Raw genomic sequence first — 18615 nt, forward strand, 5'->3', positions numbered from 1 at the left:
AGAATAGATAGAGTTTATTTATTTAGGAAAAAAAAAAAACCCACAAAGCTTTCAGTGTAAAATTCAATCTTCACCATATAAACTATTTTTTGAACATTATCCCAAATGCTCAAAAAGATTTCTTGGACATTTTCCAATCCTAAACTACTTGACAGTATATAATGATGATTTCCTTCACTTTTGCTGACAGTTCCCCTGGGAGATATTTGTGTTGAAATTCTGAAAATACCATTTATTTGAAGGTAGAATTTGTCCAAATGTAAACCTCTGTTCTTTAATGAAATCATTCTTTCAACCACAAAGTCAAAATGGAAATTTGACTAAGACAAGGTCAAACAATTTCTGTTGCTTGTTTAAACTAACCGTTCCTTTTTGCATAACATCTAATGTCAAAAAATACAGCAATGCTCACTTTTTAAACACAGAGGAAAATTTAACCAGATCCCATGAGAAGTAGAACTTCCAAGAGTACACTTAACAATTAAACAATCTGCTTCCATGGCTAAATTGCATACTTCATTTAAACAGTCTTTAAAAATATTAAGGATACAAACCTAGATAGACTATTAGTAACAATTTTCTTGTCTGCCTTTTAAGTTATTTTTGTTTGTAATGCAGTATTTATGATATATAAGGTGTAGATATTCTAAAATGTTAACAAATAAGTTTCTTGTGTATGTAGAATCTTGAGGAAAATAATAATGTCTGAGTTAGTTTTTCAACCTGCACTTTTTTCTTGTTTCTCTCTAATTTAAACTTTTTCTCAAAGATGATATACCCTCTGTAGAGAACAATGTCCTTAAAATTTTATTAGCTCTCAAAATGCCATTAAAAGCCAAAGTACTGTTTTAGATATAAGTTAAATGTGGGCCTTAGTTATTGGAGGTTCTAGTCTAGCATTCAAAATTTGGGTTCAAAAACCATATAGACCAATATTTCATAAGTGCTCATTAAAATATTTTAAAACAATTTATAAAGGAAAAAAGATTACATTATGAAATGAGTTCAGGAAGTTTTCATCAAAACCAAGTGAAACATTTAATATTAAAATTTTTTTTCTTAGGACCTTCCTTTATCCCCAGGACGACAGTGACGGTAATCATTTACTGTGGATCTCCATTTTTTTAATAATGAAAATTCTCTATTTTCTCACTTTCCAAGATGCCACATTGCCCAATATTTTTTCCTAACCCCACACTTCTGATTCTGTTTGTCCAGAGAAATAGAACCAATGGGAGTAGTTTGTTTGTTTTTACTATAAGGAATTGACTCCCACAATTATAGAGTTTGAGAAGTCCAAGATCGGCAATGAGCAAGCTGGAGATCCAAGAGCTGATGGTGGAGCCTTGGGACACCAGGAAAGTCAGAGGTGTAAGTTGCAGTGCCACCTCAAGTTTGAGTTGTCCCAGCTCAAAGACAGTGAGATAGAGACTTCTTTCTTACTCAGTTTCTGTTTTACACAGGTTTCAATGGATTAGATGAAATCCACCCACACTGGTAGCCCCTTCTGCTTTATTCAGTCTGCTGATTCAGCTGTTAATCTCACCCTCAAACATCCTCACAGACATTCCCAGAAATAATATTGAATTAAGTACCTGGACATCCCATGACCCTTTTCAAGTTGTCACATAAAATGAACCATCACAATCTCCAGTTGTTTCCCTGCCTTTCCTCAAACCCTGGGTATTCCCCAAGGCTCACACTTTAGAACCGGCAATTAAAAAACTTTCTCCCCTGAGGGAGTGGGATGGGAGCAAAAGTGGAAGGGGGCCTGGTGGTCTACAGTAAAGGACCATGGGTACTTTGGTGGTGGTGGTTGTGGTATGGTTACTTACATCTGAAGAGATGTGACCCGGTTCCCCTAAGTCATATAAAATGCATTTTTTAAAAATTCTCCCCTTCGTGGACTTCACCCATTCTTAAGGTTTATGTGATACTATTTGTTACTATTCCCTAATCCATTTTTCAAATGTTATACTTTCAATGAGAAAAACAAGAAGGTTGCAGCAGAAAGGGGATTTAAATTTATTACACACTTCCGCTGTATGAGGTATTCCATTTTCATTTTGACTTTTTGGTTGAAAGAATGATTTCATTTTGACAATCTGTCAATTGTTATCCTACTTTAAAGATGGAGGGACCTGACTTGACATCATTTTCCATTTCTACCTGGATTAAGCTTGCTAGCTAAACTATGAAAAAAAATTTAGTATAACTATGTGCCACATGGTATATAGGACATCTTATGCTAGAAAGCATTATCAGAAGTTCAAATTTACCTGTGTATCCTGTATTTTTTTATTTGCTGTTTCATCCAGCCCTGCACTGAATTGAGATCCTGCATTTTTCGTGTTACTGTCCCTCTCATCCCCACAGACAAACCCTCCATGTCTGCCTGATCATCTTCTGACAGTAAAGTCACCACAAGTTGATAGATCCCATACCCCAATCACTGTGTCCCAGCCACCTGCGGCAGAACCTAAAGAGAAGTTTCTAACCACCAGAACTCATAACTCTCTGCTCACAACCTGGCCTGGCTGTGACCATTTAACCAAATTATCTGAAGACCATGTCCTACCAGAAGCAGCTGTGGTACACTCTGACCCCTCACTCCACCCAGAACTTGTACCATTCTGGTAGACTGAGTGTCCCACCAGCATACAAAACTCCCTGCCTTCCATACATTAGAGGACTTTGTGGAAAAGGTAACAACATGGAGTGATAACAGATTAAAATCAAACCCAGAGAGCCAAATCAACAGCTCCGGGCAGCAGAATGAGTCCCAGAAAGGGGAGTAGACAGAATTTCTGTTCAACATTTTTTCAACATGAATAAGACTTCAAGCATCATGTTTATCAAATCAGTAAATTCCAGAGAGCTAGACGACATAGTGAACTTGTTGAATATTGGAGTCAGAACCAAAATCAACAAGATGAAGCTGAACAGGAATAACAGAAATTGCTGTCTAGATTGAAAATAGAAGTGACAGAGGTGGATCTGCTGGCCAGCAGTTTAGATAAGAAGAGGTTGGCATTTTGGTTCAACCCTAGTTCAAGGTCCAGAATTATCATGTACTAGAAGGAAAATCAAGACTTAGACTCAAACAATTCATGATTCTATCACAGTTCATGATTCTATCACTAAATTACTGCAACTCAAGTCTCTGTCTACTCAGTAAGAAATAAATACACCACCAAACTCACTAAATTGTGAGGATTAATATGAAAACACATGGTGCAATAGGTTAAACCGCATTGCTGCAAGCTAGCCACAGCTGCTTCACTGCAGTTCGATCTCCAGCCTCCCCATCCTATCCCACCCACCCCAGGTGACCTGCATGGCACAGCAGACCTCTCTTGTCTCACCTGCTGCTCCCCTAGCAGTGTACTTCGTCTATCTGCCTATTCTGCTCCCCGCTCTGTCTCTGGTGAGTCCTCTCAACAGCCCTGTGCCTCTGACCTGAACACCAGTTCTGTATGCACAAATAAATAATTAATTCTTTAAAAAAAAAACAAAAAAACACATGTTGAAATTGTTAGAACATTTGGAGGCTAATAGATTAAAGTATAATTTTTTATTTTGTTTTCTTTACTGTAGGAGGCAAGAGGAAATGAGAGGACATTAAGGTTTGTGTGCTAATATTTGAGTCTCTTAATGACATTTACATGGCAGAATCTAAAGCAGAAGTTTCCAACCACCAGAATTCAAAGCAACACCACCGAAACATGCAACCTTAGAGAGAGGAATTGGATCAATCCACTAAAAAATAGTGTTGCAATAGAAGTAGAGGGATTCCTGAGACTTGGGAAAGAATGGAAGCTTATGACAGATCCTCCAAAGATGTCAGACTCTCTAATGACCATTGAGAAACCTTCCTTGAGCGATGGTAAAGATCTTTGTGTGCAGACTTGGCTCAGACACAGTGGAACGTCTTGCCTTCAAGGGACTGAGTCGATTTAAGCAGGGAGGTATCTATGATGACTAGTGTGGCTTACGTCTAGTGTTGTTCTTGGGCATTTGAGCAGTTAGAGGGCTGTGAGGTTCTTGCACAACTTAGGAATAAGGGCTGGCACAGGAAGGAAGTGGTTAGAACTGAATTTCATGACTGAGATTGAATTTGTTGGCTGTCAAATAGGTAGGGGCATTCATCAAATGGATCCGATGTAGGTCAATAAATAAATATAGCATTTGTCTTTATTCAAATATTAGGAGTATAAATCATATAGTCACAAATTTGAAAGGGTTTATTCATTCATTAAACTCAAGTCAAACCAATTACACTACTGTGATTTAGCTCACTTCTCCAAGCATTATTTCTTTCAGGAAAAAACAAATAGATCAGTCATGTTGGAGGAAATGGAGAAAGACAAAACAAGGAAAAAGGCAGAAACGTAGAGTGATTTATATTCTTTTAACCACAACAGTGATCGCAAGCAGGAGCACTGAGGGAATCACTCCCTGCTGTGAGTTTGGTGGTGTGAGTTTGGTGGTGTATTTATTTTTTACTGAGGAGACAGAGACTTAAGTCATAGCAATTTAGTGATGGAATCATGAACTGTGATAGGGTTCTTTGAGTCTAGGTGGGGTTCACCCCCTACTGCTACAGCAAAGGGTTCCTTAATGATGCAGCATTAGAAAGAAATCCTCAAACATGAAGTATTGATAGTTATAACTGATACAGAACTGTAAATGCTATCTCTCTCTGGGAAAGAGCACTTATAATTATGAAAGAATTTACCTGAACCTGAGTACTGAAGACGTACTTTGAGTGCTTTTTCTCTCATGATTCTTGTCTGACTCAAGTTAGTAGTAAATTATGTGGGTGAATTATTTTGTGTCATTTTCTCTCATGTTACTACTTGAAAGGAAACATGAGGACCAGGATAAAGGGGTAGCTGCACGTAAGGGTGTGAAGTGATTCAGGCTACCTGTTACATGGAAACCGATTGGACCCACTCAGATGGGGGTGGTGAGGGAGAAACAAGATTCAGTTTACCCTGTGACCTGTGAAGAGCAAATTCTGAGAAGATGGCGGCTAAAACAGTGACAGGAGTGGGGATGGCAGGGATTGGGACTAGGACCTTTCACAGAAAAATAGCTGACTGAATAGCAACTGGTAACCACAAAAGAACTAAAAATTAAACCATAGCCATGTTTAAATAATGGACAGATTGGGTCTGATTGGTGCAACAGAGGGAACTAGGGACAACTGTAGCAGGGCAAGTTTTCTCTGCTTTGATATGAGAAACAACTTTCTGATTATCTAATCCCTCCCCAAATGGTACAGAATGCATCCCAAAGTCAACAGCCTTTCCGTGATAGAACGTGTCAGACCAGAGACTGATGAGCATTACAGTTAATAAACAAGTTTTGGACATGTGACTTCATATGTCTCCTTGGAAGTGCCTTAGTAACTCCTCTCTCTACCCCTCCTCCTCCCAGGAGAAGAGGAAGGGCACAGCTGAATGACAAGGTGGGGGAAGAACCCCGCCAGCACCTGGGCTCCTGCCCCACCCTGCCCTGAGGTGAGTGGAAGCCACAGGCTTCAGGGCTTCTCTGTGGCCTGAAAGAGTTCTGAAGTTATCCAAAGGGCAGTAATTAAAGGTGAGTCTGTTTTACTCAGGGATGAGTGTTAGCATGCTACATGATTATAAGTCGTAGTCTCTAATCAGCTATATAGAAAATATTTTGAGCTCTATCTGTTTACCTCTTACTTGGTTCCAAACTTAGAGTGGGAAGAGGGGCTATTTTATTGCCCCTAAAATCCCCAGACTGTCTATGAGGAATATTGTCCTTGGAAAGGTTTGAATCACATAATTCTCAAGTTTTTCTATCTATAGGATTCTGTGACTTTGTGACTTTTTAGATACTTCTGGGGCTTTTCAACTTAAACTCTCATTGACATTTCAAATTCAATGAATCTAAAGTTCTCATCATCCCTATCCCCTCCTGTCCTAATGAACAACACACTCTCCCAATATTACTGTAAATCAAAAGTACAACAGGTATCACATTCATAGAGATTTAGAAGGTTAAATTTCTCAAAAGGCAGGGGAAGTTAGAAGTATCCTAAAGTGACTACAAATCAATACTGATATCATAGAGTGATGGCCAAGAGCCTGCCTGTGGTTGCCAAGATCTAGTGAGAGTGAGAGGAGGGAGGCCAAATTCAGCACCCAGAGGAGCGCTCAGAGAACTGGAGGACAGGAGACACCAAGAAACCTATCTGACAGGAAATTAATTCACTCTATGGAAACAAACAAACAGCATTTAAACAAAGAAGCAGAATCAAATGCTACTGAAAGAATAAGATAGATGAGAAGTGAATAGAGGTGACCAGACTTGATGATTAGGAAGTATCTGGGTTACATATATACAATGGAATATTACTCAGCTACCAAAAAAAGAAACACATGTCTTTTGCAGAAACTTGGATGGAGCTGGAAAAGATAATGCTTAGTGAGATAAGCCAGAAAGAGAAAGAAATTTCTGGGAAATCGATGAACATTTGTAGTGGTGCCAGCTAAAAGGTGAAAAATCATTTTCCATTCATTTATTCAGCCAGTCATTGAGCAGTTACAGATTGTCAATTTGGACATGTAAAACACAATTCCTGTTTTCAAGATACTGTGGTCCAAAAGGAAGACAAAATAGATGATTATAACCAACATTAAGAAATGCCTCTGGGCCCTCCCTGGTGGTGCAGCGGGTTAAAGCCCAACACTAAGAAGCTAAAGCCACTTTGGCATGAGTCGATCCCAGCCTGCCTCAGAGGTGATCCACATGGTGCGGCAGACCTCTCCTGACCTGCCCGCTGCTCCCCTCAGCAGTGTACTTCGTCGATCTGTCTGTTCTGCTTCCCACTCTGTCTCTGGTGAATCCTCTCACTGCCCTGCACCTCTGGCCTGTACCCCAGTTCTGCATAAATAAATAAACCTTTATAAAAAAATAAAATAAAGTGCCTCATAGGCTCTGGAACAGATGTGAATGTTAACTAACTGAGACAGAGAAAGTACAGAAGAGCAAAGGTAGCTTTTCTGGAAAAGATGACAACTGAGCTGTGCCTAAGGAGGAGTGATTGAACCCAATAAGAGAAAGGGACCTTACAGTATAGAGAGGACATGATGGGCCAAAGCTTAATCGCTGGGAGAGTGCTTTGCCATACTAAACAGAGCTAGAGCCAAGGGTTCCTTTTGGGGGATGCCAGAGAGTGAAGCTGAGAGGTAGTGAGGGACGGGAACATGAAGAGTCTTGTGAAACGTGTTCAAGTCAGTGTTCAATGAGGGATTTTTAAGCAGGAAAGTGAAATAAAAAATGGAACTTTAGAAATAAAGCTCTGATGGACAAATTAAAGATGGTTCCTACTAAAATTAACATAGCATGTACTACAACTTATAGCACATAAATATTTTACACCAAAATAATTTGTAAACTACTTAGATAGTATTATTGACTAGAGCTGAAGTGATAAAGGGAGGCCTAGGGGCAGAGCAGTCGTCTACCAAAAATAAACTGATCCTAAACAATTTTTGTTTTGCCTCATCGGCATTTTCACCCACATCACACATGGAGCCAGTGTCACACATGGAGCCAGCGTACACATAGTTCCTTGATAGAGCACTGTGGTTTCAGAATCCTCCCTTATCTGAATTTCATGTAGTGCATGCCTACAAAACCTGGAACCACTTTCTGCTTTGGTAAATTGAGGTCAGATTGACCCCTGAGGTCATCAAAACATGAATTCCAAAAGTCATTGAGAATAGTCTTTTGTTTTATAATTCCAAGTTTTAATCTAGCATGCCAGAACCATCTGGCTCTTCTGTAACATGGTACAAGTTTTAATAACTATACAGTTGTTTTTTTCCTCCCACATAGATGATGTCATCAACACTATAAAATCTGAAGATTTTATAACTCTGTAACAAGTCTACAAACTGTGTATATTTTACAAGCAAGCAAGCAAAATGTTATAGTTGTTTAAAATAAAAAGACAGCCCCGAAACACTGCTAATATTGTTAAACTGGTTGAGCAATTTTACATTTTAAGACCACTGCATTAATTAACTATATTATTTAGACTTTCCAAATTCATCAACATAATTTCTTTGTATTGTGGCCAAACTAAGCATACTAAAAAAGGAAAAGAAAAACTTTGCCAACCTTCCCACTAGCTCTGAGTTTGACTGATAGTATACCATCTGCTAACTAAACAGCATTTTCTAATAGATAACTGATACTAGGGAAAATCATTGCAAAACAGAATCTGACTTGTTTGCTTAAGTTGAAACTGAACACCAAAAGCAAACTTATAGTTTCAGTTTCTTCCAGATAAGACCAAATTGTATTTCAGTCTAGATTACTAGTTATTCCTTCAAAACAGTAAGCAGTCTAAATATACAAATCTTAACTTATTTTTAAAACTAAAAACCTTATTTAAAAATCAAAAAACTGGGCCCTCCCTGGTGGTGCAGCGGGTTAAAGCACAGCACTAAGAAGCTTAAGCCACTTCTGCATGAGTTCTATTCCCGCCTGCCCTGGAGGAGATCCACATGGCGCGGCAGACCTCTCCTGACCCGCCCCCTGCTCCCCTCAGCAGTGTACTTCATCGATTTGCCTGTTCTGCTCCCCACTCTGTCTCTGGTGAGGCCTCTCGCTGCCCCTGAGCCTCTGGCCTTGTACCCCAGTCTGTATGCACAAATAAATAAATCTTTAAAAAAAAAAATCAAAAAACTGAGCCAGCTTGCTCTTGCCACATGCTGGTGTTGGAGGAACCTCCCTGCTTCAGATTTACCAACAGCATGAATCAAGAAAAGTTAGCCAAACTTCAGGCTCAGGTCCGGATAGGGGGCAAGGGTACAGCTCACAGTTAGAAGAAGGTGGTACATAGAACAGCTACAGCTGATGACAAAAAATTCAGAGTTCTCTAAAAAAACTGACTGTCAATAATATAGCTGGTATTGAAGAGATCTTGTAGAAAATTTTGATGAAGCATCAAAGAATGAAGCTAACTAAACTGGATTTTTGGTAGCTGACATGGGCTAGATTTAACAAATCAGCTATGTGGTTCCAAAGTTTTACAGACACAGAGAACAGCAACTGTTACTAGTTCAGTTATAAATATTTTGTATATTAATAATGCTGTTTGTTCAGCATTTTTTGGTCATTTGATTTTGCCTTTTGCACTTCCTCCCAGGATCTGTTCTGTACGAAGTATTAGTACAGTTTGAGGGTATTTTGATTCTTGTTTTTCTGTTTTATTGGGGTATTTTTGGTGTGTGTATATGTATGTATGCATGTGAGTATGTGTGTATACAGTGAAGAAAATAGTTCTATTAACCTCCTTCTTCCCCCAGTTAAATCTTTACATTTAAAAAAAAAATAAAAAAACTTTAAAGTTTAGATCCAACTTACATTACCTTTTTATGCTTTACACCTTTGTTCCTCAAGTTCCTGAGCATTAGTTGACCAGAGAAGTCAACAAATTAAGTGCAATTTTAAAGTTGTGATTTAAAATTTTAAATTTGCAAATCTACTATATTACTAGGCCTAACAAACTCAGCATAACTCTAACTCAGTATTTGACTGTTGGAATTGTTCATTTCCAGTTTTGCACTACTATAAAAATTTGCTTCTTTACTACTTGTGTATTTTTTAAAGAGAAAAATCATAATGAGATTTAATAATAACATGTATACCTCCTGTATACATGGAAGAGACCCAGTGAGACTGAGTAATTCACCACATGGCTTTAGGCACCATCTGAAATAACCTTTTGGAACACAAAGGTATTCATCCTGTACCCCTATTGATTCTTCTAAACTGGTAAATAGCCAAACAGGCATTAGAAGTTTAATAACAACATGTGTACATTCTGTATACATGGGAGAGATCCAGCTGAGTAACTTGCTGTGTGGTTTCAGCTGCTATCTTATATAATAGCTTGGCTAAAGACAAGTGGGCTGGGAGAAAGGTCAGTTAGGGAGTTTACCAAGGGAGGAGCCACAAATTGGTGAAGAATAAACAACATGCTACTAAACTACCGGATCAATGAGGAAATCAAAGGTGAAATTAAAAAATACACTTGAGATGAGTGAAAATGAAGATAAGACATTAGAACCTATGGGATGCAGTGAAAACTGAAGAGGGAAACTAATAGCAACACAGGCCTAACTCAGAAAAAAGGAAGAATCACAAATAAAAAATCTAAGCTTATAACTATAAAGAAACTAGGAAAAGAAGGAGAAGCAAAACTGGAATAGACAGAAGGAAACAATGAAAAGTAGAACAGAAATTAACAAATAGAGATTTTTTTAAATCCAAATATTAAGAGTTGGTTCAGTGAAACGATGAATAAAGGAAACAAGTCATTACCCAGACTTGAAGAAAGAGAAAACACAAATGAATAAAATCAAAAATTAGGGCTCCCCTGGTGGCGCAGCGGGTTAAAGCACAGCACTGAGAATCTAAAGCTGCTTCCGCATGAGTTCGATTCCCACCTGCCCCAGAGGTGACCACATGGCGTGGCAGACCTCTCCTGACCCACCCGCTGCCCCCCTCAGCAGTATACTTCCATGATCTGCCTGTTCTGCTCCCCACTCTGTCTCTGGTGAAGCCTCTCACCCTCCGCAACTCTGGCCTGTACCCCAGTTCTGTATGAATAAATAAATCTTTAAAAAAAAATCAAAAATTAAGGAAAAGTTACAAGAGATACTTCAGAAATACAAAAGATCATAAGAGACTATTACAAACAATTATGTGGTGACAAATTGGACAACTTATAAGAAATGGGCAAATTTTTAGAAACAATAAAAAGCTCCAAATATATTATTTGGGACTGATTCAGGAAGAAATGGAAAACATGAACAGATCCATCATGAATAAGGAAAGATCAGCAATTCCTCATGTAGTTATCCAGCCAGAGAATACAAAAACATGGTACACATACTCATATTTCTCTGCAGCACAATTTATAACAGCCAAGTTATGGCAACAACATAAGTGTCTAAGAACAGATGAGGGTATTTTAAAGATGTGATATATATATATATATATATATATATATATATATTTATATATATATATATATATTTATATACTACTCAGCTATAAAAAAAATAGATAAACTTAATATTTGCTACAACATGGACAGAACTGGAGAGGATAATGTTAAGATAAGTCAAAGGAGAAAGACAAATACAATAGTTTCTTCCTTATGTGGACTATAGATGTACAAAACAGAGGGCCAGAGATAACCAAACAATAACAAACCCTAGAAATCTGACTGTAAACTTGAGGCTACCCTAGGAGGAGAAGTAGAGGGCCAGCGCCAAGTGGGAAGCAGCTCCATGACGATGGCAGGAGACCATGGGTGTGGCATGGTAACACAACTGAAGGGTGTAAGCAGTTACTTCTAGTCATATATAATGTTGTAAACTAGTGTTACCTCAGTAAAAATTTGAGTTAAAAAAATTCAAATAATAATAATTTATCTTTAGTATTATATACATTAGATCACATTAATTGTGACAAATATATTATCCTAATATAAAACATTAACAATAAAAGAAACTGTACAGTTAGAAAATGTCTGACCTATCTTTGCAACTCTTTTGTGAATTTAAATGATTCTAAGATAAATCTTTACTTCAAAGTAAAAAAATACTACAGGCTCTTTGAAAAACTGTAATCAAAAGCCTCCCACAAAACAAAAATCCAGGACTAGATGACTTCACTAGTGAATTATATTAAACTTTCAAAAAAGAATCAATATTATCCTACAGAAATTCTCATAAAATTGAAAAGAAGGGGAAACTTCCCAAAACACTCTATGATGTCATCATTACTGTGATTCCAAAACCAGACAAGATCACAACAAAGAAACCTAGAGACCAATATTCTTGATGAACATAGATACAAAAATCCTTAAAACCTGGACTAATGAATTCAGCAGTAAATAAATCATACATCATGATGTATAATGCAATTTGTCATACAGTCAACAATGGGTGACCTCCCAAATATGTGATAGCCCAAAGTTAGTTATAAAAAATATATTTCTTTGAAATATGGTTTCTATCAGTCATGTAAAGTTCATAAAACCACTCTTCAAACAAACACTGTGAAACTAGTTAAGGCACATAAATGCATACAAACCTGTAATATTGCTCTTTCAGGTAACAGTGAAATGTCAAATACATAAGACACTTTAGATATGCTTTGTCCATGAAAAGTGGGTTCATCTGCAGCAGGTTTTAACTTGCTTTTCCATGTTTTCAATTGAATTTCATGTTGTAACAACTGCCGTGAAAATAATTTACAAATCCCATGGAATTATTGTAAGGGTTAAATGAGATGTTATATGTAAAACACAATGCTTGACAAAGATAGCATTATAAAACTTTATTGTCATCATTATTGCCTAAGTTATCATGGTACATAGCGTGCTTAATATTCTCTGAACCAACAAGCCATTGTGGATGATTTCCACTAGTTATCATACAATATTGGCACAAATAGCCACCTTGAAGATATGGTCCAGCCACCTTGTACACAAGGTGAGGAAACTAAAATACACAAACTCAAGGTTCTGGTTATGACAGAACTGGTTTATGGGGTATGAAGGGGAGGGAGATGATTGGCATAAAAATGAAAGAGGAGAGTCAAGAGGAAAGTCTCCATTTTAACTGTTGGGCATTCCTAAAAACCATATAATAAGGAGAAGGATTCACACACACAATTTTGGAGTAAGATGTGTTAGAGCCCCAGGAAGAGCACACAGGTGAGAACTAGCACACAGAAGTGTCCCCACTTCTCCCAGCACACACCTGCCATCCTCACTCCATCTAACTGAATACATAATAACTGTGAGACCAGGAAATCACATAACTAGAAAAATAAGTCTCTCAACTCCCAATTAACTGTCTAATACACGTCTGTATTATGATTATCATTATATTAAATATGCATTATCATATAAACATATCATTACTTTGCAAAACATTCACCTAGTGTATAAGGACAATTAAGAGAATTGACTGAACCTTTCTGCTCTCAGGGGTGTTCAATAAGGGGGAGGGTAGTTTGTTAAAGGGGCAGAAAGGTTATGTGTATTCATCTATTTCACTATTAGACAATGATCAAACGTAGGCTGGGGTCAAAACACTTGCTAAATCTGAATGCGCAGATGAAACAGCTATGCCCTAAGCATGCCATTCAGCTGGCAGCACTGACAGTGTAGTCCGCTATCTCAGAGGCCAGCTCACAGGAACACCAGATCACTGTAGTGGATAGTGAAGTTCTGGATACCAAGAACCAAGCTTTACCTATCTCAGTATACTCTGAAGACATAAGCACTCTTGAGGAATTAACTTTTCATGTCTTGGTGCATGTGTGATATCGTCAGTCACCGCCTCTGAACCAATTTGGGCTGGGGTCATTGATCCCCCTCCACACGGTGACCACAAAACATGAAAATTTTGTCCCTCTTTTTCCCTTCCTATTTATCCTGACTTTGTATTTCAAGGAGTATTAATAATGTAACTATAAATATTTCCAGTATGTTTCTATGGCTGATCATAGTAGTTACAGTGAATATGCTAAGTCAGCACTAAATAATAGTACAAGATAGTTTAAATGAACTGAAATCTTTTTTAAATTTGGAGGAGTTTGCTTAGGTCCTCTATTTTAATTGACTTAATTCCTGGTGGATGTCCCAATTAAGAATGATATTTTAACTTTAGCATTTTGGTAGATAAAAAGAAATTATTATTAAGGTCATAATGTGTTAACTGACAGTTGAAAAAGAATAAATAGCAATTTATTCTTCTTTAGAAAATAATAAATTGTTTTTATTTATAATACTCACCAGTTTCTTTTCCATTTCAGGCATTATTCCATCTAATATTTCCTTAAATGAAACTCTTAATCTTTATCAATAAATTTGAACAAAATTTTTAAAGATTTTTCCTTGATGCTTATAGTTTATACAAAACAGAATTTAATAGGAAATATTTTAGGCAGCTGAAGTAAAACTTAAGTTATATGGTAAAAGAACAAAGGCCTCAACAAATATTGATATATAATACTTAGAATTTTAATTTTTTTCTACTCACAGTAGCATTAATATAATAGTAAAATTCCATTCCTAAAATAAACTAATTTTCCAGTAAACCATACCAGCGCATCTTCTCTCATTTTATACTTTTGTCTTGCTTTAGCTCTCCATTTAGTTAGTATAGTTATTTGTTTCTGATTATGGACAATCTGTTGTATCCGTGATAGTACAGCTGAGGAAAAAAGACTGGATCACCGGATAGAACTAAAGCCAAGAAACAACATGCTTAATACCCTTCACATCTTTAATATGACCCAACATTTTACCTGATACTTTTTGTTTGATTTTAATTGCATCTCAGATTAATTACTCTTGACTACAGTAGGCAGACTTTAACAACCTGCAAACATTCACTTTAAACATTAAGTTGTAACTTTAAACATTAAGTTGTAATGTACATGATAAAATATCAAGACAGGTAACCATTTTTTTAAAGATTTATTTATTTATGCATACAGAACTGGGGTACAGGCTGGAGGTGCAGGGGCAGTGAGAGGCTTCACCAGAGACAGAGTGAGGAACAGAACAGGCCGGCTGATGAAGTACACTGCTGAGGGGAGCAGTGGGCAGGTCAGGAGAGGTCTGCTGCACCATGTGGGTCACCTCCAGGGCTAGGGATTGAACTCATGCTGAAGTGGCTTTAGTTTCTTAGTGCTGTGCTTTAACATGCTATGCCACCAGGGAGAGCCCAGTAACCATTTTTTAAATAAATTTGTTCTTTACAAAACAAGAACTTCCAAATTTATTCAGAGAAATACAGTCAAGATGTAGTATTCTGATTTAGTTAAATGTCCTATTATATATTAGATAGAAATGTCCCATGTAAGTATTTTTAACCCAGGTTCCAAACTCAAACTCATCAGGAAGATGGCAAAGGTAGACCATGGACATTGCTTCTAGAGTGCAGTGGCTTCTTAGCTGCAGGCAATTGTTTTCTCTCAGAAACAGAGGCCATTTTCCTAGATGTTAAGACCTCTGGAGCATCCTCCTCTGGCCCATGAGGAGGAAATGATTTTCTGATTGGCAACAGCCATAAACAAGTCTACTGTCTGATAAGCTGGATAATAAAATCTAAGCAAAAGGCTGGAGTTCTCTCTCTGTGCTGCTAAAATCAAGCACGTGCACTGTCTGCTCATATGGCTATCATGGTTTTAAGTAAAAGAAAATTCATATCACCATTTCTATCATATATATCTATCATATCTATAAAGATTGTAGCATTGTCTATCAGAATAGTCAATTTGGTAATCATCAATATTTTACCAGTTCTCTACTATGTAAAAAAGGCTGATACAGGATTCTTATTTATATTTACATTAGTATATAGATCACACAAATACAGATAAAATACATTTTATTTTAAATTCACCTGTTTTCAATTATGATAAAACCCTTTGAGACATATCTCATTAAATACTTTAATTTAGTGACTTTACATTTTATAATAGTTTTCTGGATACAGAATAATAAATTCTCTAGTACAGACTATGTTTGACTCTTAAGTCTGTTGTACTTAAGGGTCCAAATGAATACAAAACCATTAGGTTTCTACAATGTAAGAATTTACCTTGAAGTCGTTCTTTTCTGTCTTTCACATAGGCATGCCAACGACAAAATACATATTTTTTAAATTTGAAATTGTTGTAATCCTTTGCTCTTGCCATTTTTTCAGCCATAACTGCATCATCATTTATAACTGGTATTGCTATGTCTCTCCAAGAGCTACATGTAAAAAGTAGAAATAAATGTTATTTTGATGCTATATATTAGTAAATATATTAGTAATAAAAGGGAAAAGAGGTAACACCTCCCTTACCTCTTCAAAAGCATAGCCTAGAAATAAATTGGGTGGTTTTTTTTTTTAATTGTTTTATTTCCAGCCTGTTCTTATATTCCTTTGAGCATGTTCTTTCCTTTTCTACATCTCTAAAACCTAGAATGTTCTGGAATCTAACGGATTTTTTCCCCTATAACCTACTAAGAGGTGGAACTAGACCTGAGCTAGACAAATGTAATGTCAAACTGAATCTGGCACATGGATGTTTATAGTCTTTCTTCATTTCACTATGTTCAGATATGTTTGGTTCCAGCACAACACTCCTAACACCAATGAGGATAGTATATGTAGAGACTTTCTCTCTAAAATTGAAACAAAAAGAAAAAAGGATAACGGGACTATACTTGCAATTTTGAAGTTTTATTTAAAAAGAACCAAGTGATAATTTGAAGAAGTAATAAACACATGTTAGCTTAGTAAAAGTCAGTTCAATATAGAATACATAATACAAAATGATGATGACAGGATTAAATAGACACAAGTGGTCTAAAGTGAGTTTTTCTTTATATGGAGAATATTAAGAATGAGAACCCAAAGAGAAAGGAGCAGTATATAAAAATCACATTCTTACCAAAAGTGGGTCTTCATTAAACGTCCAGTATAAAAAGTACATGCTTTTATCATTAATTCTGGAGTCATCTAAAATAAGTAAGTGAAATGGCAAACATTAGAAATAAGAGAATGCATAATTGGTCATTTTGTTGATCTACATAATTACCTAAAAACATCAACAGGGTAAATTTTGCTGCTACTTATAAAGTCATCTCTAAATATTCCTCCCAGGAAGGTATGCACTAGATTTCATCTAAGTGAATTTCATCTTACCTAGCAGAGTTTCAGTAAGTTGGAGCTGTGCATTCCTAAACACAGCAGGCTTGCTTTTAGATCTATTACAATATAGAAGCCACCAGGAAAAGAATTTCGGTATTGTTTTCTCTGGGTAGAGGAAAACAGCCCTTTTATGAGACAAACCACAACACAAAGAAAAACTGTTAACTAGTTCAGAGTATTTGTAACAGATAATGCTGCTTTGAATAATTTGTGTTATATTTTAGAGTCCTCATAAATAACCCCCAGTAGTATTTACATTTCAGCTAGATGGTCAATTAATGTGTGATGTACAAGGAATTATGAAAGGTATGTAATGCACAAAGTATTTTACTGCAAGTACAGTCTGGCTAGGGAAAAAAAAATAAGACCCCCCTCACATGTGAATGTAAAACATTTAATTTAAAAATGTTGACACTGCAATAAATAAAATAGCTATTATAAATGTGTATAGTGTATTCTATAGCAGTTCTTTTTTTTTTCTTTTTGAGGAAACAGCCTTATGGTTAAGATGTTGATTGATTGATTCATAAGATTTGTATCTCTGCCTGTGAAAAAGTCCACATTCTATCACAGTGATATGTCAGACTTAATGGCCCCAATTGATAAAGTATTTGGATCAAGTTACAACTGGTTTTACTGCAAAAGAACCCTGTGTCCATTTGTCATTCTACCTTATATCTTCCCAACATATCTTTTAAAAAAAAAAAAAAAGATTTATTTGTTCATACAGAACTGGGGTACAGGTCAGAGGCTCAGGGGCAGTGAGAGGCTTCATCAGAGACAGAGTGGAGGGGGCAGGACAAGCAGATTGATGAAGTACACTGCTGAGGGGAGCAGCGGGTGGGTCAGGAGAGGTCTGCTGTGCCATGTGGTCACCTCCGGGCAGGTGGGAATCCAACTCTGTGGAAGTGGCTTTAGCTTCTCAGTGCAGTGCTTTAACCCACTGCGCCACCAGGGAGGGCCAGTCCCAACATATCTTTAACAAGTAGAAACGTGCCTTATGAAAATCAGGAAATATTGCCCATCCTATTCATACTGCATATCTCAATTTGTCACTCATAAGAATAGTGTTCATATTACTGAATTTTCCACATTTATCTGACTGAAAGAGGAAATGACTTAAGCAGCATATTATAATTTCTTATCCCAAAAGTCACATATTAAACCAATGTATCTTACTGAGTTTACTATAAAACACCATAAAAATTGTCTTCACTTAAGCTCTCTCTTCCTGTATATAGTCAGCCAACTGGGTGTCCGGTTATGATGGTGACTCCCTTAATATTCTCAAACAATCCACCAGATGATTCCACCAGCCTCCTGAGCCACCAAAGGCAGCACACTGAAGCCTCAGGTCGTGTTTGAAATCCAGAGGCATCTTCCTCACCAACCTCTCTAAAGGCAGCTTCCAGATCAGAAGAAGGTGGGTAGATTTCAGGTACCCAGGAACTTCTAGAAGCATAACAGCCCCAGACTGCAGCATGGAGGTTTTTACCTCACTGGTCGAGGGGGCGCTTTTTCTGGAAAATGTAGTGGCCAGCTGTTTGCCAGGCACTTTCTATCTGTAGATTTCCCCCACAGTTAGCTTGGTTAGGCAATTTCTTTTTTCTTTTGAACTGCGTGGTGATACTTACTGGTTCAGCCTGGAAAAATACCCCTTTTTAAATTTCACACAGCAAAGTGAGTTAAAAACATCACTCATCAAGTAAATAATCTAAATAGAACTTGCCAAAGTAGCCTCATCTCAATAGGACTGGAGGGCCCGATCACTTAAGTACCTGGGGCCATTAAGGAATGTGTCACTTTTTTTTTTTTTTTTAAGACTTATTTATTT

At 37.0% G+C, this 18615-nt stretch overlaps 1 protein-coding gene across 1 annotated transcript in view; it reads right to left on the reverse strand.

The window, feature by feature from the left end:
* The window catches only part of FBXL13 (F-box and leucine-rich repeat protein 13), a 122845-nt gene that overhangs the window by 98022 nt on the left and 6208 nt on the right, over window positions 1-18615 (reverse strand). The window contains exons 3-6 of the mRNA XM_012720759.1: window positions 16522-16589; window positions 15681-15835; window positions 14176-14285; window positions 12154-12297 (exon numbers count right to left, since the gene is read on the reverse strand). Coding sequence (XP_012576213.1) covers window positions 12154-12297; window positions 14176-14285; window positions 15681-15835; window positions 16522-16589 — 477 coding nt within the window. The remainder of the gene's footprint in view (window positions 1-12153; window positions 12298-14175; window positions 14286-15680; window positions 15836-16521; window positions 16590-18615) is intronic.

This window comes from Condylura cristata, unplaced genomic scaffold (assembly GCF_000260355.1).
Source record: "Condylura cristata isolate star-nosed mole 26May11 unplaced genomic scaffold, ConCri1.0 scaffold00005, whole genome shotgun sequence".
NCBI lineage: Eukaryota > Metazoa > Chordata > Mammalia > Eulipotyphla > Talpidae > Condylura > Condylura cristata.